The 25487-nt window shown below is 39.9% G+C and overlaps 1 protein-coding gene across 1 annotated transcript; it reads right to left on the bottom strand.

The window, feature by feature from the left end:
• Window positions 1-1093: 1093 nt before the first annotated feature.
• gipr (gastric inhibitory polypeptide receptor) lies at window positions 1094-24306 on the bottom strand. Its single transcript, XM_053506789.1, has 14 exons — window positions 24208-24306; window positions 19682-19822; window positions 10822-10918; window positions 9698-9805; window positions 9468-9577; window positions 7961-8067; window positions 6446-6629; window positions 5668-5827; window positions 5375-5435; window positions 5222-5291; window positions 2768-2856; window positions 2442-2580; window positions 2293-2334; window positions 1094-1583 (listed from the first exon to the last, which is right to left on the bottom strand). Exons 2-14 carry the CDS (start codon window positions 19769-19771, stop codon window positions 1245-1247), a joined length of 1596 nt encoding a protein of 531 aa, XP_053362764.1. The 5' UTR covers window positions 19772-19822; window positions 24208-24306; the 3' UTR covers window positions 1094-1244.
• Window positions 24307-25487: the final 1181 nt, after the last annotated feature.

The following is a 25487-nucleotide window of genomic DNA, read 5'->3' as shown; positions in this document are numbered from 1 at the left end:
GGTGGTGTAATGGTGGGGGGGGTGTGTTTTCTTGGCACACTTTATGCCCCTTAGTGCCAATTGGGCATCGTTTAAATGCCACAGGCTACCTGAGCATTGTTTCTGACCATGTCCATCCCTTTATGACCACCATGTACCCATCCTCTGTTGGCTACTTCCAGGAGGATAATGCACCATGTTACAAAGCTCGAATTATTTCAAATTGGTTTCTTGAACATGACAATGAGTTCACTGTATTAAAACGGCCCCCACAGTCACCAGATCTCAACCCAATAGAGCATCTTTAGGATGTGGTGGAACGGGAGCTTCGTGCCCTGGATGTGCATCCCATAAATCTCCATCAACTGCAAGATGCTATCGTATCAATATGGGCCAACATTTCTAAAGAATGCTTTCAGCACCTTGTTGAATCAATGCCACGTAGAATTAGAGCAGTTCTGAAGGCGAAAGGGGGTCAAACACCGTATTAGTATGGCGTTCCTAATAATCCTTTAGGTGAGTGTATACGGCTATTTTTGGGTGTGTGTATTTGGACGTGTTAATGCCTCTAGTGGGCAGTTCTTGTAACTTACTGATCCCACACTAAATCACTTTGAAACTGTTGGCTTACCTCACATGAATAAATGTAGCATATATACAGTGCTACTGTATGAATACTAACAAATTAAGGTTTAACTACTATTTTTTTATAAACTGTGTAAACAGCAAAACATTTTAGAATTTGTGGATAACGATTTATCAAAAACGTGTGCTATCATGTCCTTCACCTGTTTACACTTACATATTGAGATCTTGGTGTGTTTGGTTTTAAACAAATTATTACCAGGGCAATTGACATATTTTATTTAAGACCACAGTTATGTTCAGAGAAATGGTCAACAATTTCACAAAACAGGTAACAACACTGATGTCCACAAAGGTAAAGAGATCGACAATAACAAAAAAAAAAAAAATGGGAGTAACAGTTACATTAATTTATTAAGTACGTTTTGATATAGAGCCTCTCTTTTAAGTTGTAAAACTAGAAACACTTTAAAGATTTCACACTGTTCTCTTGGCTGCTGGTGTTCAGGTAAAAGTTCAACTACAAATAGCACACCATAGAGCTTTATTCAGTAAATGCCAATGATTTCAAAACACTTCTACAAAATTGATATTACATCCAGCTTTTTGTCATTTTTTATACCTTTGAAAATGTTTTATAGACCTCATCTAGATATCTATTGCCACATGGTTCTAACTTCTTAGCAGTAGCTCTCAGAACATCCTCCTTCAGCCTCACAATGGTCTGGTGCTGATGGATCTGATATATTCAGCATTTGCTTATGCACTGAAATGTAACAATATGCCTTGTCTTTTTTTGCTTTTGGGTGACGCAGATGGAGGGGAATATGTGTGAACGAAGAACGAGGGTCCATGGGGAGGCAACTCTCTTCATTACTGCTTAGACAGCGTGGTTGGGTTTCATGTTCTTGAGGTCCACTTGCCCCCTGTAATACGTGGCTGCTGGTTGTGGGTTGTTCATCCAATGTGCTCATTCCCAGCTTCCAACATTGCCACTCTTTCTTAATTTCTGACTGCACCTGGGTTTAGAAACACCATGTAGTGAGAGAGGTTAAAAATCACTCATTGCTATTTACATTTTTTTTCTGGCCTATGTTTGCAGAAAAAAATTCCGTAACAGTTTGTGTGTCTGATAAATTGGTAGAAAATCATATTGGTAGATATTGTTCACTCAGTTTATTATATACTATTCATATATAAAGATTAGTTTAAAAGAAAACCAGTGGCTCTGTTGTGCTGTAAGAGGCATTTACTGGCATGGATCGGTTTCTCAGTCACAGCAAATGAATAAAAAAAACACTGATTACATTTATACATTAAGAAAGCATTTATATTCATCCTGATGGCAATGGTCTCCTCCAAGATGAAAATGCATGCAATCGATCGGTTATGGGGGATCTTGTAAGTAAAATGAAAAAGGGAAAGTGTTCAATATGTTAAATATTTACTAATAATATTTATTTATATAGTTTTAGTATTTCTAGATTTTCCTTAGTCTTAATCTGTTTCTTGTCTACCATGCGGAAAGCCCGGGTTCAATTCCCTCCCAAAGCCCAAACCCCAGCCACTTGATGCAGTGCCGGTCCCAAGCTCAAATAAAATGGGTAGGGGAAAAATCATGCCACAATTATGTGTGGATCAGATGGTTCGTTGTGGCAACCCCTCCAACCCCTGTTAAACCTTTTATGACTCTACATACAGTACATCTTTGTGTCTGTAATTTCTTACCTCTTTATTCACAAAACAGTATAAGGTTGCCACCAGTAAACCCTGTAGAGGTTTACAGAACAGAGCAAATGCATAAATATTATAGAATTTTTTAGCAAAAGCAGAAAATACACTACAAAATGTACAGTAAATACATGCCTTAATTGTACCTGAAATGAGTTAAAGAAGAGCTCAAAGAAGAGCCAGATGTTCCTTATTGGACTATCATTTGTTTCCTCTGACATCATTGTAAACACTACCTTGTGAATTCCCAGTAGGGGTATCAGGGTCAGGGTAGACTTGGCCAATCTGAAGACAAAAACACTTTTAGTCCAGTCCAATTTTTTATAATGTTGCCCCTGGAAAATGACTGCCCTGTAAGACTTATTTTCTTGGTTATGGACTGACATTTTATAATTTAAGGCACATGCTTTTTACATGTAAAAGATAAAGCTAGAAAGCAGCCTATGCTTAATAATTAAATATAATGTTTTACCTGAATTTATTATCTGATTGTCTCATCTGGTTTGCTTTTAATTTGGAGACAAGGAGCCGTAAGATCCTTATGAAAACATAAAAGTTTGCCTGCAATATATCACATTTATAAGCACACACAAGGAAAATATTTTTTTAGTAGCAGGCAACTAGGTTATAGTAAGTTAAAATATACATTTTGGCTGTATACATTATGCCGCCGTTAGTGCCCAGTGCAACTTTTAACATCAAAACGAAAGATATAACACCAGAATGACAAAAACAAATACTGTAGAAAAAAACAGTATCACTGATTTATAAAAGTCTTTGCATAACTTTAACTTTAAATTCATGTAAATTTAATAGTGGCCGTTTGTCGACTGCAGACTTCAAGTGATTCCACAGATTTGCAATGGAGTTTGTCTGGGCTCCAACTACTTCATACAAGGACATTCATCTTTTTCTCTCTCAACCAGTATTCTTTGAATCCATGTGCTTTGGGTCATTGTCACGTTGGAAGGTAAAAGGTCCTTTTCAATGACAAACACAAAAGCATAGTTAAAAACAAGCAAAAAGGTCATACACAGAATAGGCGAACAAAACCAAGCAACCATCAAAAGGGCAAAGTCTAAGAGTAGTCAGAAACGTAGCAAAGGGGTCATACACAGAATGACATTCAGGATCAAGCATAGGATAAACAGTAAGAAAAAACATGGTCACGCACTCTGGTCTGAAGGCCTCAAGTAGGCCTCTGGGTCTCCTATAGGACCAATCATCTGGGAGGAGGCGGAACCAACAAAGGACAGGCAGAGCAGTAATCAACAGATTTCAGGCAGTGGCAGAAGTGGGCGGAACCTGCAAGAACAAGGGGGAGACAACCCTAATCCCACCACCAGCAAAGACAAAGCAAGCATAACCAGATACAAAAAACAATCCAATGTCATAACAGGCAGAGGGCAGCAGATGTTCCTCAAGAACAGTATTTTGCCTCATCCATCTTCAAGTGCTAAAATCCCTGTTGCAGAAAAACGCCTGTAACAGGATATTTCCACCTGCATGCTTTACCTGTTTTTTTAACTGTAGGAACGGTGCTATTAGGATGGTGAGCTATATTGAATATTCACCAGACGTATTAGCCAGATAGTGAAATTTTAGTTTCCTCTGGCTACCTGTGTTTTTGCAAACCTTAGTCATGAATGCATTTGGCCTTTCTTGAGGAGCTTCTTTTTTTTCTTGCAAGGCTCCCATACAAGCCATATTTATGGAGAATCTGTGATTTTGTTGACATATGCACACAATGACCACTCTTTGTTATAATATTCTGCGACTGCAGTAGGCCTCTTTGTAGGCTCTCTTACCAGTTTCCTCCTGGCTTTTTCATCCATTTGGAGCGATATCCTGATTCAGGGAGGGTCTGAGTTGTAACAAATACAAAAACTGTGGGTATATATGTGTGTGTATATTGTACAAAGTTCATGAGATAATGCACTGACTTGGCTGGACAGGGAAGACAAGAGAACTGCGAATGGCCTGCATAATAAGGAAGTAAAATTTTATAAAGCAGGAAAAGGATATAAAAAGATATCTCAACACTTGAAAATGCCAGTCAGTACTGTTCAAACTTTAATAAAGAAGTGGAAAACAAGAGGTTCAGTTTATACTAAGCTATGGTCAGGTAGAACAAGAACGATTTCACTCACCATTGTCAGAAGAATTGTTCAGGAGAAAGGAAAGAGAAGAAAAGAAAAAACCCACAAACAACTTAGAGAGAAATACAGGCCACTCTGGAAAAAAAGTGGTGGTGTTGTTTCAAGAAGCACAATAAGGAGGTACTTGAACACAAATTAACTTCATGGTCGAGCTGCCTGGAGAAAACGTATTGCAGCCATGCCACAAAAAGACCCACTTGCAGTACACAAGACAGCAGCTAGACAAACCACACAGTCTTTTGGACCAAAATTGAACTTTATGTCTGGAGAGTAGTCAACAATGCCTATGGTGAAAAGTACACCATCCCCACTGTAAAGCATGGTGGTGGATCTCTTATGATTTGGGCTTGATGGCAAGTTAAATGCATGTTATCAAAAAATACTGGCAGAAAATCAATTTGCATTCTACATCATGAAAGTTGCTTGGATGTTCCAACATGACAATGATTCAAAGCACAAGGCCAAGTTGACCTTTTAATTGCTACAACAGAAAAAGGTGAAGGTTACATTCCCTTGGATATTACATTTCCCCCAGGTCTACCTATTTTCTTACTTAAAAAAAAATTCCCTTTTTCCCATAAGACCTCATCTTGCGTCTGTTTGTCAGTGGGACTCCCCCAGTCAAGATCTTACATAAGTAGGTGCAGTAAATATTTTAATGTAATAAATTATTGCTAATTGTAGAAAACAGACGCATTGGGTGATAAAAACAGTGAAATAGTGTGTACAATGCTGAGGTTCATCATTGTTTAAGAACAACTACTTACAAAAATAGCCAGGTAGGTAGGAGTTTGAATAATCCACCAATGTACCATGTTTTCATTTTTCTCCCAGCACCTTGACAAAGATATTATTAATTACAGTTTTAAAAATGTAATAGTATGGATTAGAAATTCTTTAACCCAGATGATAAGGCTTACCCATGGTTCTCCCTCAGCTGGCGCAGGATTATCCATGGCACCACATAAAGTAGAGGAGTACCTGAGGGAAGAAATTAATTTATGCGCAAACAAAAGGTCCCAAACAAAGAATAAAAAAAAATTGACCCTATCTATATAATTTTTTTTATATATTATTTTTTATTATAACTCTTTTATAAGTTTTATAAGAATTTGTTTGTATGTATAATTTTTGATTGTTGAACTAATATTCAATAACTAACAGGATGAACAGTAATGCTAAACAGTTTCTCTGCAACAAAAATGGTACACACCCCAGCCAAGGATGACATAACCACATAAGTAGCTGTTCTCAGAGAACACAAAAAGTATCAGAAGGTTATGGAGGTACAGGCCCTCCACTAGTAGCCAGAAATAGCTGGCCCCCACACAGTACTGCATTACCACTTGAGCTATGCGGCAGCCAGTGAGTGCCTGTAGGTAAAACACAGACAAACAGTTAAAGGATCAAATGCTGTAATCTTGTTTTTTGAATGGTTTGCACTATTTGGCCAAAAGTTGGTTGGACAACCAAAGGTGGATGACCCAAACTTGTGAACCTTTTATCAATCTTTTGCTACACAGTTGCAACCACATGGTCTAGAATTTCTTGGCTTTACACGTTTCCTTGTGTGTGATCATGCATTTGGAATAGTTTGACAAGCACATATGGGTGTCATAGACAGATGTCCACATATTTATGACCACATAGTCGTTGAGGCAAGCTACTGGCATTTTAAAAACATAATTGGCAAATTAAAAACATTAACCTACAGGTGTAACACATTTATTTTGTGTACTGGTTAGTAGTAAATTTCTATTAAACTGCAGAAATTCTATCCCTTGACACAGCAAATGACTGAACAATTCCTTTTAAGCACTATTTCAAATTGAATAAATTTTATCATACATACACAAATAGTAATAGTCATATGGACAGTTAAGACTAAATGAATGATTATCTTTGTTGCAATTTAAGTCTTTAGTTTTGGTTATGTCAAAAAAATCTAAATTTACTGTGTACTGTATATAATTGTGGGCATGCACACATACATTGAAATCGGTGGTCATGTTTGTTGAGATGTGGTCACTGAGAACAGTGGACGAATTATAGTTGTACTGGGCATCAAGAGGGAGTTTGTGGAGGAGAATATCGCGTGTAAGAATAGACGCGGCACGCAGGATGAAAGAAGCAAACAGGTTGGCGTGGATGTAGTTGCGAGTGCAACGTAGTCTCCTATGATAGTGTATACAAAAACAACAACAAACATATTACCATAGGAAAAATTATTGAATTACAATCTATGAACATGACTTTTGATGTAAACTGTAACTAATTTTCATAATGGTTTTATTTGTTATGAGATAAGGCTTAAGATCTTTGGCCATATAAATCAAAAAGGCATAGGGTCATATAGGGTTTCCAATTAAATCTCTACTGTAATAGCAAAATAGAAATTACGTACAATTATACTGTTACATAACTACAAGTATACAGCTAAAGAATTCCTAATCTAATCAGAAATTCCCTTCATTTCTCTCAACCTTTTAACATTTCTTAAGGTTAAGTATCTGCTCAGCTCTGTTAACACAGGCCAAGGCTGATGTGCTCATGCTTTATCCCATGTCCAAAACTACTGGATAGGTAAAATACTGGTTTCTGATCTGGTTTGTTTCTGTGGGTTTTTTTTCTTGATCAAATCAGGAAACCATCTGTTTGCTGCTCACCATCAACAATGATAGTAATGTATCACTCACATACTCATCGTCTATGCCGCTTTATCCTGTATTCAGGGTAGCAGGGGGCCTTGTGCCTATCCCTGGAGACTTAAGGCATGAGGCGGGGTACACCCTAGGCAGGGCACACACACACACACACACACACACTACAGGCAATTTGGAAACGCCAATTAGCCTAATCTGCATGTCTTTGGACTGTGGGAGGAAACCGGAGTAGCCGGAGGAAACCCATCAAGCACAGGAAGAACATGCAAACTCCATGCGCATAGAGATAGAAATCAAACGTGGCCAGGAATAGAACCTGGACCCTGGACAGTGCTATCCACTACACCACCCTGCCACCTCCTAGAAATATATAAGCTATAGTCACAGAAAACAGGAAAACTAGCTTTTTTTTTATAGAGGAGATCAACACCATCAGTGACTGCAGTGTCATTGTAAAGACCAATTCCCATTATGAATGACAACACTGAGACCGACCCCACACGGTCAAAACATATTACCTCGTAGCTGGAGGCTTTGAAAGCAAGACGGCAGTATCATAAAAAGAATGTGCTAAAGAACTCTTTAAAAAACTATAGGACTACATGCTGTTAATGGCTTTGTTAGATGTATTGAGTGGCATTTATTTTAATGCATTAGCCTACTGGAAATGATAATGCATTTTCAAATTAATGCAGCCACATGAAGATTTACTTTGAAAAGCTGTTCTGATCAAGTAGCTGGTCAATTCTTCTGTACAGGCAATTTTCAGCATAAGATGATAAATTTTCCGTCTCTTTCACAAATAAGATTTCAGCAGACTGGACCTAATCAATTTAGACTCACCTAAATTGAAATAATATGATGAGGGCCAGAGTGAGGCTGGCCAAAGACAAATAGTAGCCAACTGTGTACATCGCTCTAAAGCAGGCTAGGATCCACATCTGTTCCTCCTGTAGTGAAAAACAAAAGAGTATGTTTTCAAATGGCTTGCATTCAAGAGCCAAATTTATTTTCTTTAAAAAAAAAACAAAAAAAAAACAGGGAGATTTTGTCTAAGCGAAGGAACGGCAAGTAGCTGGTGGAAAAAGGTAAGAAAAGGTTATAAAAATAACACTAAAAGGGGAAATTGATTATAACAAAGTGTAAAAATATGGCAAAACCCAAATGCTACTAGGATCAGGTAACTAAATTCTTGGGCAAGGAGACAATTGTCGGAACATTATCCAAAATTCTAGCTATACCACTGAAAGACTTGCAGAGTTTACTGGCTGCTCTTGTTAGACTTTGCCAATATCATCAGCTCTCTGCAGATCCAGCCTCTATGCGAAAGGAGTCACAAAGCAGCCATTTCTTAGGAAGGCCACATTAGAATGTTAAAAAGTCTTTTGGAAATTATGTGGTCTGATGAAACTAAAGTTGAGCTAATTATTTGGTCGGCAGCCAAAGCATCTTATTTGTCACAAACCAAATCCAGCACAACAAACAGCCCACACCCATCCTGTCAGACAGATCTCCACTCCTTGTCCTCCTACTTCCTATTGCCATTTCATTGAGTTTTTCCTCGCCACCCTCATCCACAGTCTGCTCAACAGGGACAATCTGATCATTTTATTTTTCTCATATTTTTTCATACATTTCATACTTATTCCCCTAATTTTCCCTTTTAATCCTGTGAAGCTGCTTTGCAACAATGACTACTGTCAAAATGTGCTATACAAATAAAATTGTATTAAAATTATGTTTATTAAATATCATATCTGCATTTAGGGTGAAAATATATATATCCAAACAAGACAATAAGCTAAACAGACTGAAAAAAAGAAGATTTGTGTCCAGACTAAAAACTAAAATCCAACTGAAAGACTGTGGCATAGACATTACTGCTCACCAGCATACTCCATCTTATTTGGCAGAATGCAAAAATTTTTTGCATTGCATAATGGAGAAAATGCATCCCTGTGTATATACTGTGCATATAAATGGATTCTTTTTGTTGTTCAATGGGACATTATATTAATTCAGAAAGAGGAAGAAATGACTACAGGCCATGGACACACTGTATAGCTGTCACAGCTTGCTTCATATCTTCCCAGGCATAACCCATTTCACTAAAATTATGTTGTATGTCTATTATGGGCAGCCTCTGGCAAAAAAAAAAAAAAAGAAATTGCATGGGTATGCTTTGCAGTTGTGAAAAAAATGGTCCAAATGCATATTGTTCATTTTATGTTTATTTTTTCAGGAACGTTTAAGATGAATTGCTGCGATTGGACTGCAAGGTACAAAAATATTAGACAATTAGACAACTTATTTGTTAAATTTGCAAAATACAGATAACATGAATTCAAACCTGTCCTTTGTGGGCCTCGCATTGTGAGTTGTTTCTCCAAGTGTTGCTGGTATTTTTTGTGTGCCACTGGCCATCTGGACCACATTCCCGTAGGACGAAACCACTGCGCACTGTATAACGTTTGCATTATACATGACATTTATTATACCCAAAACATATTCTGCTAAAGACACGATACTATGGGCAAAAAGATTCTGAACACACTGAATGCACTAGTCAATAGCAGGTACCTTGATTGTACCAGGGCAAATACCAGGGACAGGGCACTTTGACTGTGGTGTTAGGCAGCCCGTCTGTCCAGCAAGCATAATGATCAAACATGCGCTTGCAGAACAAACCTAGGAAAAGATAAAGCATACATTTTTTTTTTTTTACTTTTTAAGTTCATGTCAACGTAGGTAAAACAGATTCTGTAATACTGTTAGCCCCCACCCCCAAAGTTAATAACTCAGTGACTTCCATTTCGAAAAATATTAATGTTTTACAAGCCCATAACATTTATTCAAATGAACATCACTGCCCTGTGGAACCATTTTTAAATTTTCCACTGCTGGCCATCCACTATGCAATATTAAATCTTTAAACATCTTTATTTTTAATGTTGAGATGAATGTTTTGTTTCATTTTTTGTGAACTGCTGACAATATTTCCCCTAAATTCAAAATATAACTATTGTAATTCAGAGTGCATATTTAAAGTAAATGACATCACTAAATGTAAAAATAACTCAAGATCATGCAGTATTTGCAGAGGTTTAATAACTTAATTAAAACAAAATGCATATAATTTGTAAATGCTAAATGTGTTAATGCTACATAACATTAAGAAATCAGTATATACAGTAGTGGATAACCCTGATTTTCAATTACAGCTTTCATGTGTTTTGGCATGCTTACCAGTTTTTTTTTACATTGCCATTTCCGTAATTTTATACCACTCTCTTTGTTAAAAAGCAAACAACTCAGCTTTGCAATGTGCTTTGTGACCATTTATCTTTGTGACCATTCTAGACGTTTTCTCGACTAAATTGCAGTGGTCTCTCTCTTTTTCTTTCTTTTTTTAGACCTGAAACTCACAATGTATTACATTAAGATAAAATGAGCACAAATGCTTATTGTTTCTGTGTCGCATTAAACTGCTTAAGTTGGCCACATTATTTTGGTTATTACACAAAGCCAAACTCTTTTAGCACCATAATTCTTCATAACCATTTATTTTCGGTGCTTCTCATCTGAAGATGTATATTCTCACCTACATAATGTTAATTCAGTTGGATTTTTAAAAATGAATAAAGCCACATATACCACCACTACTACAAGTGTCATGTAATGATAATGCAGAGAGTGTATGGTACCTGAGGGAATTGGTTCTGAGCTGATGTTTGATATGCACTCTTTCCGATACCTTTCCCATTCTTGCACCATTTGCTGGATTGGCTCCCCAAGCTTACACTAAAATACACATCATACTGTATGTTACAACAACAGTTAATTTGCTGTAAATATTTTACAATGGCTCAATCATCAAACATCCAAATGTCAGCATCTACAAACATGGCTAGTTTTGGACTGCAAAAGGTTTCTGTTTAATACTTTAAAAAAACAAACAAACAAACAAAAAAAAAAAAAACAACAAACACTGAACACTTATTCACTTATTGACACTGCCTGGCAAAAAGTCTTCATGTCAGAAGGGTCAAATAATTGGGCTTACTGTAACTGGGTTAAAAACCCTTCAACACATCATCAAAACCTGGAAGGATGACTGTTAACTTAGTGGGAAAATATTTTAAACACTTGGTGAAGTTGCATGATAAAAAAAATCAACAGTAAAAACCACAGCTATATTTAATAGGGAAAGTAAGAGCATTTACATCCGCACACACAATGTGATGAGAATTGGGACTAAACAGCTGTGTGGCCATAAGAAAACCACATGTTAATGAAACTAACACAAAAGGTAAAAGGTTGAATGTGCAAGACAGCATAAAGATTGGACTATGTAGCAATGTAAAATGGCCATACTGTCAGGGAAGCACTTAAATTATTTACCTGTTATGCATAGTGCCCCTTTAAAAGCACATGGAGGCAGTGTTACAGTATGATCTGGGGGTGCTTCAGTTGGTCAATTCTAGACTCAGCAATGTTATATGGCAATAAAATTTAAAGGCAGCTGATGGCCTGGATGTACTGAATGAACAGGTTATTTAATAAATGGAGTTTACTTTCCTGATGGCACGAGCATATTCCAGAACTCAAGTTGTAAAAGAGGGGTTCCCTTTCAGGGGAACGAGACGCCGCGTCACGAAGTGACAGCTATGGGGATTGCTTCCAGAAATCGCGTCTTGAAGACATATCTAATCAACTTCATATATACGACGTCATCGCCTTAGCGACACAGCCGCGTCTGACGTCGGCACGCGGAAGAGTATAAATAGGTGTCAGACAAACCTACTACAGCTTCCTTCGCTTCACAAGCAGAGACAGAACTCTGATCTTTCAAAAAAAAAAAAAAAGAGAATAAAGCGCTGCATTTATCCATGCTCCAGGCTCATCAAGCCAGGTGATACACACGCTCTGTGTGTGATGTGCCTAGGCGCAGAGCACGCTGAAGCGGCTCTGACCGGGGAGGAATGCGAAAGTTGTGCTACCCTCTCCGGCAGAGCCCTTCGCGCTCGCCTGCGTTTGTTTACCTTGAAAGCCGGCGATGCGGCGCCTCTCAGGCGGAGCGTGCGTTCGTAGGCCCCCGCGTCGAGCTGGAGGAGGCGGCTAACGATAGCTTAGTTTCCACCTTCTCCGGTTCGGACAGCGGGTCCTCAGAGGTTTTAGATCCCGTGGGGTTTACTCCTTGCACCGCTAGCGTGCCGCTAGCTGCTAGCTCACCTCGGCATCTCCGAGTGTCTGATTCAGACATGGAGGAGGGGGAGGGGCCAGCGCGGCATATAGTGCGCAAGTCAGTAAAACATGACCCCGCTATAGGTGATACAGACCTGCTTGAGTGTTTAGTTCAGGCTACAGGGAAATTAGATATTTCCTGGCCACAAGGTCAGCAGGAAGCACCAGTTCAGGGAAAATGGGGCGAACGCATCCTAGAACCTAGGATTAAACCTTCAAGGAAGGGTCTGCCTTTTTTACAGGAAGTGCATCATGAACTAACATGTTCCTGGAAAAAGCCATATTCTTCTCGCGTTCACGGCCCTTTCACATATGATTATTCTAACCTGATTCAGGGCCAGGAGAGAGGTTATGGGGCGATGCCGGAGATCGAGGGTGATCTCGCGAGACATCTGTCTTTGACTTCGGCGTCGTCACTCAGGCCCCCAGTGCTTCCGTCCAGACCATGCCGTACATCTGCTAAGATTATTAGTACAGCTTATACGGCAGGGGGTCGGTCTGCAGCCTATGAGTCTGCTGCAAGCGTACCAGGCTCACCTTCTGCAGGAGCTGGACGAAGGAGAGGGAGTTGGCCCGGATGCAATTAAGCAGCTGCGCCGCGCCACCGATCTCTCCATTAGGGTGGCTAAGGAGGCAGCCCGGTGCCTGGGTAGATCTATGGCGGCCAATGTGGTTGCCTACAGGCATCTGTGGCTCAACCTCGCGTCCTTTGGGTAAAAGGATCGGAAGCTTCTGCTAGACGCGCCGATCTCGCCTTCCGGGCTTTTTGGCGGTGCCATCCACGACGTTGCCGCCACTATCCGGAAATCTCAGAAGAACTAGGCAGCGTTCTCCAGCATATTCCCTCTCCGAGCTGATTATGTGCATGCCGCCACTGATCAGCCCAGCACCAGCTCAAGGTCCTCCCATCGTCTGACTCAGAGACAGAGTGTCCCTGCTCGTCAGCCCCCGCAGAAGCAGAAAGGCTCAGGCAGACGCAGTAGGCGGCGCTCTGGGCGGCAGCTCTCTTATAGCCAAGATCTACGCCAAGTTATCATGGCCAAGAGCGCTGCCACCAAAGGCCCATTACCCTGATGGGTCCAGGTTGCGGCGGCTGCCCTGAGGGGTTCAGTGTTTATCGGCCCATGGGGCCGTTACTGCTTCTTCTCGGCGACCGCAACCAGGAACCACGAGCTTGGCTTCACTCAGCTCTTTGGGGCCCCCATTACCAGAAAACAGTCCCGTCAGGCTGGTTCCTCTAGTAGAACACATAAATGAGTGGAAAGCTCTTCCAGGTGTGTCTCAGTGGGTTCTGCGTACAGTGGGAGAGGGCTACAGGATTCAGTTCAGAAGCCCCCCACCACGGTTCAACGGTGTACTAGGTACACTAGTGAAACCGGAGCAGTCCCAGGTGATGGAAGAGAAGGTGAAGGCTCTCCTGGCAAAGGGGGCTATCAAAAAGATCCCTCAGTCCCAAAGAGAGTGCGGCTTTTACAGCCGCTACTTCATCGTTCCCAAGAAAGGTGGGGGACTGCGGCCAATTCTGGACCTCCGAGTTCTGAACCGCAGTTTGAGGAAGTACAGGTTCAAAATGTTAACGCTCAAGCACGTTGTGACCCAGATCCGACCAGGCGACTGGTTCGTCACGATAGACTTGAAGGACGCGTACTCCCACGTCTCCATCTTTCCACAACATCAGAAGTTCCTGAGGTTCGCCTTGGGGAGCGAGGCGTACCAGTATCGGGTGCTTCCATTCGGCCTAGCTCTGTCACCCCGCACTTTCACAAAAGTGGTGGATGCGGCCTTAGTCCCACTTCGTCTGTCAGGTATCAGAGTCCTGAATTATATCGACGATTGGCTGATTCTTGACCACTCTGCAGAAATGGTGGCCCGTCATCGAGACTTAGTTCTCGGTCACATCAGAGTGCTGGGGTTACGGCTAAACGTCAAGAAGAGTGTGCTTACCCCGTCATGCGTCACCTCTTATCTGGGCGTTATATGGGACTCCACTCGGATGTCAGCCCGCCTCACGCCGGCTCGCATTCAGTCACTCCTTCTAGCCGTCAGGGGCATCAGACTAGGCCGTGCTGTCACTGTGAGGAGCTTCCAGCGGCTGCTGGGCCTTATGGCAGCAGCATCAAGCATAATACCGCTCGGCCTGCTGCACATAAGGCCGCTCCAGTGGTGGCTCAAAACCAAGGGTTTCTCCCCCAAAGGAAGTCCGTTCCGCGTAATTCGGGCTTCATCCCGTTGTATTCGGGCGCTAGGGGTATGGAAGAAGCCTGGGTTTCTGTCCCAAGGCCCTGTTCTGGGCGCCACGTGCCACCGTGTGACACTGACAACAGACGCCTCATGAACAGGATGGGGAGCGATCTACAGGGGCCGCTCCGCACAGGACCTATGGAAGGAACATCAGCGCGACTGGCACATAAATGCTTTCGAAATGATGGCAGTCTGGTTAGCGTTGAAGTACTTCCTTCCAGATGTCAGGAGCCAGCATGTGTTGGTTCGGACCGACAACACAGTGGTGGTCGCCTACATCAATCATCAGGGGGGTCTGCGTTCACGCTCACTGTGCAAATTGGCGTCCCAGATCCTCCTGTGGGGCCGGGGCAAGCTCCTCTCGTTACGGGCAATGTTCGTCCCAGGGTGCCTCAATCAGGGGGCAGACCTTCTGTCCAGACAGAGGTTGTCAGCAACGGAGTGGCGTCTACATCCAGAGGTGGTCGAGATGATCTGGAGGGAGTTCGGGCGAGCAGAGGTCGATCTGTTCGCGTCTCGCGACACGACCCATTGTCCACTCTGGTTCTCCCTTATACACCCAGCGCCTCTAGGCCTGGATGCCCTAGTGCATCAGTGGCCACGCAGACGCCTGTATGCTTTTCCCCCGGTCGCACTGCTCCCGGCGGTTCTAGAGCGGGTCCGCCATCGGAAAGTTCAGCTCCTTCTAGTGGCCCCTCGCTGGCCCACCCGGATATGGTTCTCAGACATAGTGTCTCTCCTGGACGGACAGCCTCTCCAGTTGCCGATCAGGAGGGATCTATTGTCCCAAGCTCACGGATCGATTCTCTGAGCTGTGGAATCTATGGGCGTGGCCTCTGAAGGGGCGCACCTCATAGACGCTGGCTTTTCCCAGGAAGTAGTCAGCACCATACTTAGCTCTAGAGCCCCGTCCACGAGAAAATTGTACACTGCCAAATGGGGGGTTTTCACCTCATGGTGCAGGAACCGGCTGCTGGATCCCGCTCAGTGCCCTGTCGGGACCGTACTGGACTTCCTGCAGGAGCGGTTTATGTGGCCGCCATTTCCGCATTCCGTTCCCCTGCGGGGAAAAGATCTCTGGGCCGTGACCCACTTGTGTACCGTTTTCTCCGTGGCGCGTGGAGGTTAAGACCTTCAGTTCACTCCAGGGTACCCTCGTGGGACCTCACCATGGTGTTGGAGGGTCTGTCTCGGGCTCCGTTTGAACCACTCATGGACAGTAACGAGAAGTGTGCAACACTGAAGACCCTCCTCCTCCTGGCCATCTCGTCTCTCCGGAGGGTAGGTGATCTGGAGGCGCTCTCGGTAGCACCATCCTGTCTTGACTTTGCCCCTGGGCTAGTCAAGGCTTTTCTACATCCAAGACCTGGATATATTCCCAAGGTCCCTACTAGAGTGACCAGGCCAGTGGTGCTCAAGGCCTTCAGTCCTCCACCCTTCCTGACGCCGGAACAGGAGAGGCTAAACCTTATCTGCCCGGTTAGAGCTCTCCATCACTATGTCCACGTCTCCTCGGCGTGGAGACGGTCTGACCAGCTATTCGTGTTCTTCGGCCCCCAAAAGCGGGGTTTACCAGCGACCAAGCATACGCTCAGTAGGTGGATTGTGGAGGGCATCTCCATGGCTTATGGTGCAGTTGGTGAAGCCTCTCCGCTTTCAGTCCGGGCGCACTCCACCAGAGGTATGGCGGCCTCCAAGGCTCTGGCTGCGGGGGCGACACCTCAAGAGGTCTGCGACGCCGCCGGGTGGTCCACCCCGCACACATTTGTTAAATTTTACGCCGTCGACCTCGACCCAACTCCGTCCTCTCAGGTGCTCTCGGCTCAGGCCAGGCACCTATAAGCATGGCGGAGTGGGCATTCTCGTCCCCATAGCTGTCACTTCGTGACGCGGCTCGAAGTTCCCCTGAAAGGGAACGTCTCTAGGGTTACGTCCGTAACCCCAGTTCCCTGAAGGGGAACGAGACACTGCGTCACGTTGACATACTTATATGCGCCTGGGCGCTTGTGAGCTTTCGGAAGCTGTAGTAGGTTTGTCTGACACCTATTTATACTCTTCCGCGTGCCGACGTCAGACGCAGCTGCATCGCCAAGGCGATGACGTCGTATATATGAAGTTGATTAGATATGTCTTCAAGACGCGATTTCTGGAAGCAATCCCCATAGCTGTCACTTCGTGACGCGGCGTCTCGTTCCCCTTCAGGGAACTGGGGTTACGGACGTAACCCTAGAGACGTTCTATGAACATAAGGAATCATTTTCACACATGAACTCACTACGACATTGTGTGCTGGAATCAAAGCCGAAGGTGACTAAATTAAATCTTAATGTGTGATTTATGTATTTATTTGTCCAGGCAGCGTATTTTAGAAATATAATTCTAGAACACAACAGATATAGGAATATAAGTAATTATTAGGGGTGTAACAATGTGACATAGTATGTTAGCTTATGAAAGAAAAAATGGCTATTAGTGCAGCATGAAATAGGAAGATTCCCACAAAATGATATGGTTGGGTTTATGGAACCACTTTGCCTTTCTTGTGACTTTGACTTTAGCTTTCTAAAAGTGTTAGGTGTAAAAAAAATGCCTACATGCTGTTTCTGCATAACAAAGCACAGTTGAATTCAAAACACATTTCCTGTAGTTTGCTCCAATTTGGCAAAACACTTAACACAGACCTCAATCTATAAAGCAAAAGTTCATGATAAATGCTCTTATCGTCTTTTTCTAAAGCGAAGACAGGAAATGCTTACAGTTGAAAAGCAATGAAAGAACACAGACCTTTACAGGACAAGCACCACAGAGTCCCTTTCCAGCACACTTCTACCAGTATATTCCAGTGGAGACAGAAAGTATCAGATGGTATCAAACCAATGACCTTCACTCCAATGATCAAGTCATCAAGTATTTACAATATTCAAACCATGAGGCTACCACATCGCATCTATACACTATACAACCCTATACGCAGACCTTAATGTGAACATATAACAATAAAACTAAAATATATATATATATATATATATAAATATATATAAAATATCCACAACACAAAGCAGGTAAAGCCATTCCCGTTTTATCTGTGGCGGACTCTTAATTATTTTATGGTGTGGTCATGGGCATTTTTTAATGCTTTTAATTATCTGTGTCACCCCTTAAAACGGTTTCTGTAACCAACGACCTAGAGGTCCAGGATTTACATTTCCATGGTGTGAGTTTTCCTGTTTTGTCCTCTTGGAGGCAGTGTTAGCAGGTCATGCGGCCTTATACAGGCGTACCATACCGTATGTGCAGATAGCTATACTGAGATACAGCCCTTTGAGACACTGTTAACAGAAACTGTTTTTCAGAAATGGCACAGATAAAAAACATAATATAAATAAGCCTATAAATAAATAGTATAAATAGTGTATAATGTGTTTTGTTTCAATTTTACCTTTTATATGTTAGACCTGCACGATTTGGTAATCCCTTACACTCTGGAAATGCATTCACATATACTTGTAAAATATATCTACACAGTAGAAAGTTTACGTGTACATGTGTTGCTCTTATGAACTTTTTTGCGTTTATTTTATGAGATTGTGTACTGCATATGAATAATACAGTACACACAATTGTTCACAAGTGTTTACAAATGTTGAGCTGCCATCTTTTCCTTGATGATGCGTCATCAAGCTCTCCTTAACTCCCATAGCTATTAAGTGTGCATGACAAAAAGGGGCACTTTCAGGTGGTGCTGGACACTGTATTATTAGAGACCTGTTTTGTATTGTTCTGTTTGTTTACAGTGTTTCTATATTGCCTCCTCATATTTGTTTCGGGTTATGCTAATGTTAAAGCTAGCTGCTAAATGTTTCCAATGCATAGTTATATTTTCGTGCTTATATTTCCTTTTTAATTTATTTAAATAAAGACATGTCTGCATCTGTCTAGCCTCCATCCTCTTTATGCCAATTTTTGTCTACTATTTTTTTTTTTATTATTCTTACTTTAACCCATTTTAAAACTGAGGGAAACCTGAGGAGAACCAATGAGCTGAAACTTTTTTATAACAAGTTTAATACAGTATCCTTAGTTATCCCATTCAGATATACAGACATCATAAAATTCTCCACAACTGCTTCCCTCTCACATATCGCCAACAAACAATGTATGCCTATTTACTCAGGAATGTACACTATATGGTGTGCTTGTCTTACTCCTTTAAAAAACGTGATGTGTGTGTTTCTGGGATGCCTTTAGTCAATATACTGTGAACAGAAGTACTACAAACCTGTTTTTTTTGCATGCATGGTTTGCTGAGCAAATTTATAGAATAAATAGGTATTTTGATAAAATCATGTTTTTAAAGCTATTGGTTCCATTTTACTCACAGTAAATTAATATTTGCTAAATGTGTGTACAGTTTATATTAGTGTGCTGAAGCATTTGAAATGTTTAGGTTTCTACAAATGTGCATAAACAATTAAGAAAAACTGTAAAAATCCACTTGCTTTAGTGACCAGTTAATGCTTAGTCAGAGAGCTAACATTTAATTAATCTATAAGGGGTGCAAAAGTCAAACCAGGACTTGTGATGTTGTAATGTGAACATTTTGAAGATGGCCATACATCCGTGAATGACAATCCCGGCGGAATTGGCTCATAACCCACTGTAGTCATTTCCATGAACATTTTTTGAAAGGAACACTCTCAGATAAAGTGCATTAGTGTGGCAGGGAATTATATAAAGAAATAAAGGTATTTTTTACTCTCATAACTGTTCTGTTACTCTACACAATCAAAAGTCCTGGTTTGACTTGAATACCCCTTGTAAGTTTAATTTTGTTACTATCCAATTAACAGAGTTTATTTCATTAAATACTGACTATGACTGGATCACAAAAAAACTATACAGCTTAATAATAACTTATATATGTTGAGAGCGAAAACCTAAAATATTCAGCTAATGCTTTTTACTGTCACAAATCAAGACATCACAGTATTGTACTGAATAAAATATGCCATTTTAAATTTTGTTACAACGCTAGTAATTGAAATTCTAAATTAGAAGTTCTTTGAGATGGTTACATACTTCAACACTGTACAGGACAGATAGAGTAAGTAGTAGGACTGCAGAGGAGCGCTTCATCACTAACAGTGTACCAAGGTGGGGTCCAGGCATGTCAAGACTGAGCAACCCATCTTTCCACAGCTACAGACTCTCAAAGGGAACCTACAAGAACACAACACAAAGAACTGCAAACAAAATGGCCATAAGCTTGATGCATGTGATAATGAAAACCAATAGCAAAGTTGCAACTGGCAGGACTTTAAATTTAGGACATAGATTTAAAAACGATTTTTTTAAAACAAAATAACTGTCAGTTCAAATATTTCAACACTATATGCACAATAAACCACTGACAAAATAAAGTGGATGATTTCCATTCATCGTATACAGTATGTGTGTATGTATGTATGCACACTCAACAAAAATATAAACGCAACACCTTTGTTTCTGCTCTGATTTTACATCAAGATGCTGATCTGACATCATGAGTAGTGCACAGGTGTACCTTATACTGCCCACAATAAAAGGCCAAAAAAGCAAAAAACTGCACATTCCAGGGTGGCCTTTTATTGTGGGCAGTATAAGGTACTTGATGTGGCTCACCTGTGAGGTGGGATGGATTATCTCAGCAAAGCAGAAGTGCTCACTATCACACATTTAGACTGATTTGTGAACAATGTTTGAGAGAATTGGTAATATTGTGTATCTGGAATGAATTTTAGATCTTTAAGTCCATCTCATGAAAAATCGGAGCAGAAACAAAAGTGTTGCGTTTATATTTTTGTTGAGTGTATGTATGTAAAAACCCCATCAGGGTGACAGATTATTTACGTACTGCATGACCTTCTGTCCCTGGCAAAACATTAAATTCAAATTCATTGTGCACAATTTACTGTGACTCTAAACGGGATAAATCTTGGTTACTAAAAGTGAGTGAGTGTATAAGGTTTATCTTGTAAACCCATTTTATCCCACTGTGCAACACTTTCCATATGTACTGTAGCAAGTCATAGAAAAGATATATCTCTGCATTAGACCCCATCTATGGCTTGTGACAATTAATTATTTATTAGGAGAGAGGAAAATAGAAATTACCCTTGCTCCCTACCACAATGGCCTGCACAGTGGACCTACTGTATAACACTCCCGGGAGAAGATTCTGAGGGTTATAATAAAGATTGGTTGGGGCCCTATTGTGTTCATGGATTCTGGCCATAAATTAACCCTTGTTTTGACTTCAGTGTTGAACTTATTTTTTGTTATGGTAACAGTGTTGGGAAGAGAAAAAGTCTCTACCTCCTGGTCATAGCCAAAGAATCTGGCTATGACCAGGAGGTAGAGACTACAAGGATTACAACATTTGGATTAGACAAATGTGCCAGTCTGCTTGTCGCTTGCCTAGAACTTTGTTGCCACAGAGCTAAAAAAAATATCTCCTTACTTTATCTAATCAGATTTTTTCCCCACAATGTTTAAATTAAAATGGCTATGCTCAGATTCAGGAAAAGTATAACAGACTGCGGTGACCAACATCTTGGTATAACAGACTGCGGTGACCAACAGACGGTGACCAACATCTTGCTAAGACACTTTATATATTTTTTCCCTTTTTCAACCGGTACAGTACCAGTCGAATGTTAGGGCACACCTTCTAATTCATTGCTTTTTTGTTTTGTGATTCATTTTCTGTATTTTAGAAAAATGATGAATATTTCAAAACTCTGAAATAACACATATTGAATTAGGTAATTGAGTAACAACAACAACAACAGTCAATTAGGTCAGGATGAAGGTCAGCTGTTCTGCAAGAACAACATCGTCAAATGCATTTGCAAACTCATCAAGCACCATGATAAAACTGACTCTCATGAAGTCCATCCCAGGAAAGCAAGACCAAAACTTATCTCTGCTGCAAAGAAGAAGTTCATTTAGAGTTACCAGCCTCAAAAATAATCAATTAACAGCACCAAAGATTAGAGACATTACGAAGGCTTTACAGCGCAAAATAACACATCTTAATAAACTATTAACCTTTTAAAAGAGATTACTGGATATTTTGGATGTCTTTACCATTGTTTTAAAATGTACAAAAAAAAATAATAATAAATTAGGACAGGCCGTAGAATTAGGATTGTTCAAACTATTGACTGGTAATGTACTTTTAATCAGTCTGATGAAAAGCATTATCATCTAGCAGTTACTACATATAATTTTTCAAACCCATTAATAGGTGTGGCTGTTTTATTTAATTAAAACATAAATTTACATGGTACATTTATCATATAAAATAAAAAGAAAAAACATTATTACACTGAAAAATGGCTTGAAATCTTGCCATTATTATCTATTTTAATTAATCTGTAAAAGAATTTCTACAGCAGAATTTCAACATTTCCTAAATATGCACAGTTTTATATATGGTTCAGTAAAGTCTTTCCACCTTTTAATGTTTTCTGTATCTGATCATTGCACTCATTTTGACTCTAACTATACGTAGACTCTTTTTACATTTTACACTGTTTATGCCTCTCACAACTTCGAAAAACTTCCTTTTAAGCATTCCTTTACTTAAATTTTAAAGCACTGCTCCACATTTATATGTTTCATAAAACGTTTATACGTAATGCTAATTTCCACCCCAGTATTAAATTATGTTAATCTTAAAAGAATGGTTCCTAATGCACTCAATTGATTCTTCTTTAGGAAAAGACAAATTTAATTACATCTTTAATGGGAAAACTCTTCACTGGAAAGTAGTTTTAGACCATCTCTATCATAATTTTTTGTTTTTTAGTTCATGAGGTCATTAAAAACAAGTCAATAAATAAAATGAAACATTTTAAGCGCATACTTGTTTAGTATAGTGACATATGTCCTGTCCTGACTATAAAAATATATTTTACTTAAATACAGGTTTGATTCCGGTCCAGTTAATGGCAGTATGAGAAAGACTAGGCTAAAATATGAGATGTGGACATCTGCACCAGCTAAGACACCCTATAATAGGTTTATTATCATTTGGGGGAAAATGGACATGTCTAGAACGACACTATTAGGGTCTGCTTTCTGAAAATCCTATTGCAGACTTTTTGTTTAGATTTTTTTTTTAGATTTTATTATTCAGAAACTAACTTTCCATATAAAATTGCCTTATTCAGGCAATGTAATGTATATTAGTATTTTAGGCAAGTTTTCTACTTTCTACTCTCAAGTTTCTGAAAAACTCTAATCTATATTATTTAAGCTATGGTGAATTCCCCAGACCGCTGACAATGATTGGTTTCTGTAACTGCTTCAGATGAAGTATCATTTATAATTCCAGCATAACATGTCCACCAGGTAGGTCTGGCAAATGTCAAATGAACAAGCAAATGTTTGGACAAGTACGTCGATCACCTGCATGTATACAGTAAATAATCAAAATGCGTTTTTCCCAAAGTATTTTATCTATGGGTCAAGCAGATCCTTTAACACACACACACAAAATAAAACTGGCTTATAATACCTGACTGTGAATCAGGATTCCCCACGCCATTGTAATTTTTACAATTTAATTATGTGAGATATGACGTTAACATAGCAGTACAACAATAAGAAAACAAAATGTATTTTTTATATCTAATAGACCTAATAACAGGAACAAATATAATTTGTTTTCAGCACTCAGACTGAAATTCAGATTAAATATATGGCAGTACATTAAATGTAAGCTCTTAGGTGGATTGTAATCAAATTGTTACATTTCTTTATAACCAACAACAAAAACGATGCATCTGCCAGCTAACATATGTAGGAATGTGCAAGATACACACACTCTGTCACTGAGAGATAAGATTGCTGCAAAATGCACTGACAGACAAAAAATGTAGTTCTTCTTTTAAAGGGAACACATCATCCACAAGTTTTAAAACTACAAAGGTTGCAGAGGTTGTACGAGGATTAATAAGAAAGAGCTGTTCCATTAAAATTTGGAAATGGAAAGATTTAGAATTTAATTAAGTCCACACGATGGTCTTGGGGTGGAAGAAAGGTATTTAAATCATTAAATGTAATGACATAATGGCACAAACAGCTTTATCTCTATGTTTATATTTTATGTTATTGATTTCCATTCAGAACAACATTTTTTTCATTTCCATTTTTCCATACACATACCTAAAGAACGATGTGAATCCAGACCCATGTGAAAGAGGAATGATATATTATCACATAATTTATGGAAAAAACGATATCTGCACACACACACACACACACACACACAACTCGCATGTAAAGTCTTCCTTATTTCCTTGTAGCTTTTTTTTCTTATTATTAATATGCTCCTGTAAATAAAATCCGATCACTACAAAGGATTGGGGCGAGATTAGATTACTCCACGAGTCTAAAAAAATATGCTAGGGTTATAATGTATTAGAAATAGGTACCTTGGACTGAAGAAGTAACTTGGATGGGTATAGAGAAACGTTTCTACTACACTAAGAAGAAGTCCATTTGACATGACTCAACTTCCAGACGTTAAAAATAAGTGTTATGGAAAGATGACTTACAGATTTAATAGTTCCTTGTGCGAATCAGTCCTCTGTATATGTGCATCAGCTCAGCTCCGTGGGTCTTGTCTTAAAGTTATGGAGTTGTCGGTTGAAGCTCTAGAATTATAAGCAGTTACACCATCCCTGCTGAGATCGATCATACGGTTTAACGAGAAGACGCAACACTGTGAGCAGCTCATTAGAATCGGCACTTTTGAGGGCGCGCGCGCTCCACCACGCGCGCGCACACACACGGAACAAGACTATGACGGATGCGTTGCGTTTCTTAAAAGGACTCAGTGCTCCCAAACAATTCAATTCGAAGGTTAACTTTTTTATATCAATTCACAATATGACTCCATTTTTGCTTTATTTCTTTACTGACTGAAGTATAGTAATTCTACTATAACATTGTTTAAGGCAAGAAATTACAGGTGTTGTTGTTTTTTGTAGGTTAGTGTTTACAAAAAAAAAAAAAAAAAAACTCCAAGGTCATTTGTCTTGGAAATATTCTTTTACATCTCTCATAGAAAGTTCCGTGCTTTGCTTATGGACATTAGCTTTTTAAATGTATGCCTGTCTCCTACATGAAAAACATAAACTTTGTTTCCTATTGTTCAGGTAACTGCTAATCAAAGGTGTGGTGTCTGATTGGCATGTTGACTCAGGTGAGCTGGAACTTGGAATGAAACTAAAAGAGAGAAAAAAAACCCCACCACATTATATTTAACAATAATGATAATGTAAATAAAAAATGGTTACTGCAACCTTACAACTTAAGGGAAAAAAAATGTTTGGTTATGGAAATGCGGCTTGCCCCAACTTATGAGTGGTGATTATGATCTGTGTTGGTGTAATACATGTTTTCACCACTCCCCTTTGTTCAACAGCTTTAACTTGTTGATATCACATTGTTTCATCGTAAAGCTAAATACACCTAGACGTAATCAGACTGTGGCCTTTGACATATCACATGTAGAATATCTTACTCACACCCTATTTAAATATAGCAACATTGCCCTTTTCCACATAATCCCTGCTTTTCTGTAACTTTGCCAAGCCTTCTTACAGTATGTAATAATGATATGAAATTAAATAGCAAAGTGATGATCTGACAAAGAGCTGTATGATTTCACCATGTTGCCATAGTTGCAGCGATACAGTTACTGTAGGGGTAAATAACTACCCTTCATAAAAAAGTAAACAAAATGTTCCACATGAACAACATTATTGTAAAAAAAATATTCATATTAGAAATACCTTTTTTAACTAGTATTTTATATGACAAAAATATTGGC

This window comes from Clarias gariepinus, chromosome 11, assembly GCF_024256425.1.
Source record: "Clarias gariepinus isolate MV-2021 ecotype Netherlands chromosome 11, CGAR_prim_01v2, whole genome shotgun sequence".
NCBI lineage: Eukaryota > Metazoa > Chordata > Actinopteri > Siluriformes > Clariidae > Clarias > Clarias gariepinus.
Note: the sequence above shows the minus strand (reverse complement) of the source record. Positions and strands in the feature narration are given on the sequence as shown.

Coding starts and splice junctions, on each gene's coding strand:
- gipr (XM_053506789.1), bottom strand. CDS start 19,771: ATGCCTGGACCCCACCTTGGTACACTGTTAGTGATGAAGCGCTCCTCT. Junction 5,292..5,374: donor CAGCTGAGGGAGAACCATGG/GTAAGCCTTATC, acceptor ATCTTTGTCAAG/GTGCTGGGAGAAAAATGAAA. Junction 2,335..2,441: donor TCTTCTTTAACTCATTTCAG/GTACAATTAAGG, acceptor AAACCTCTACAG/GGTTTACTGGTGGCAACCTT.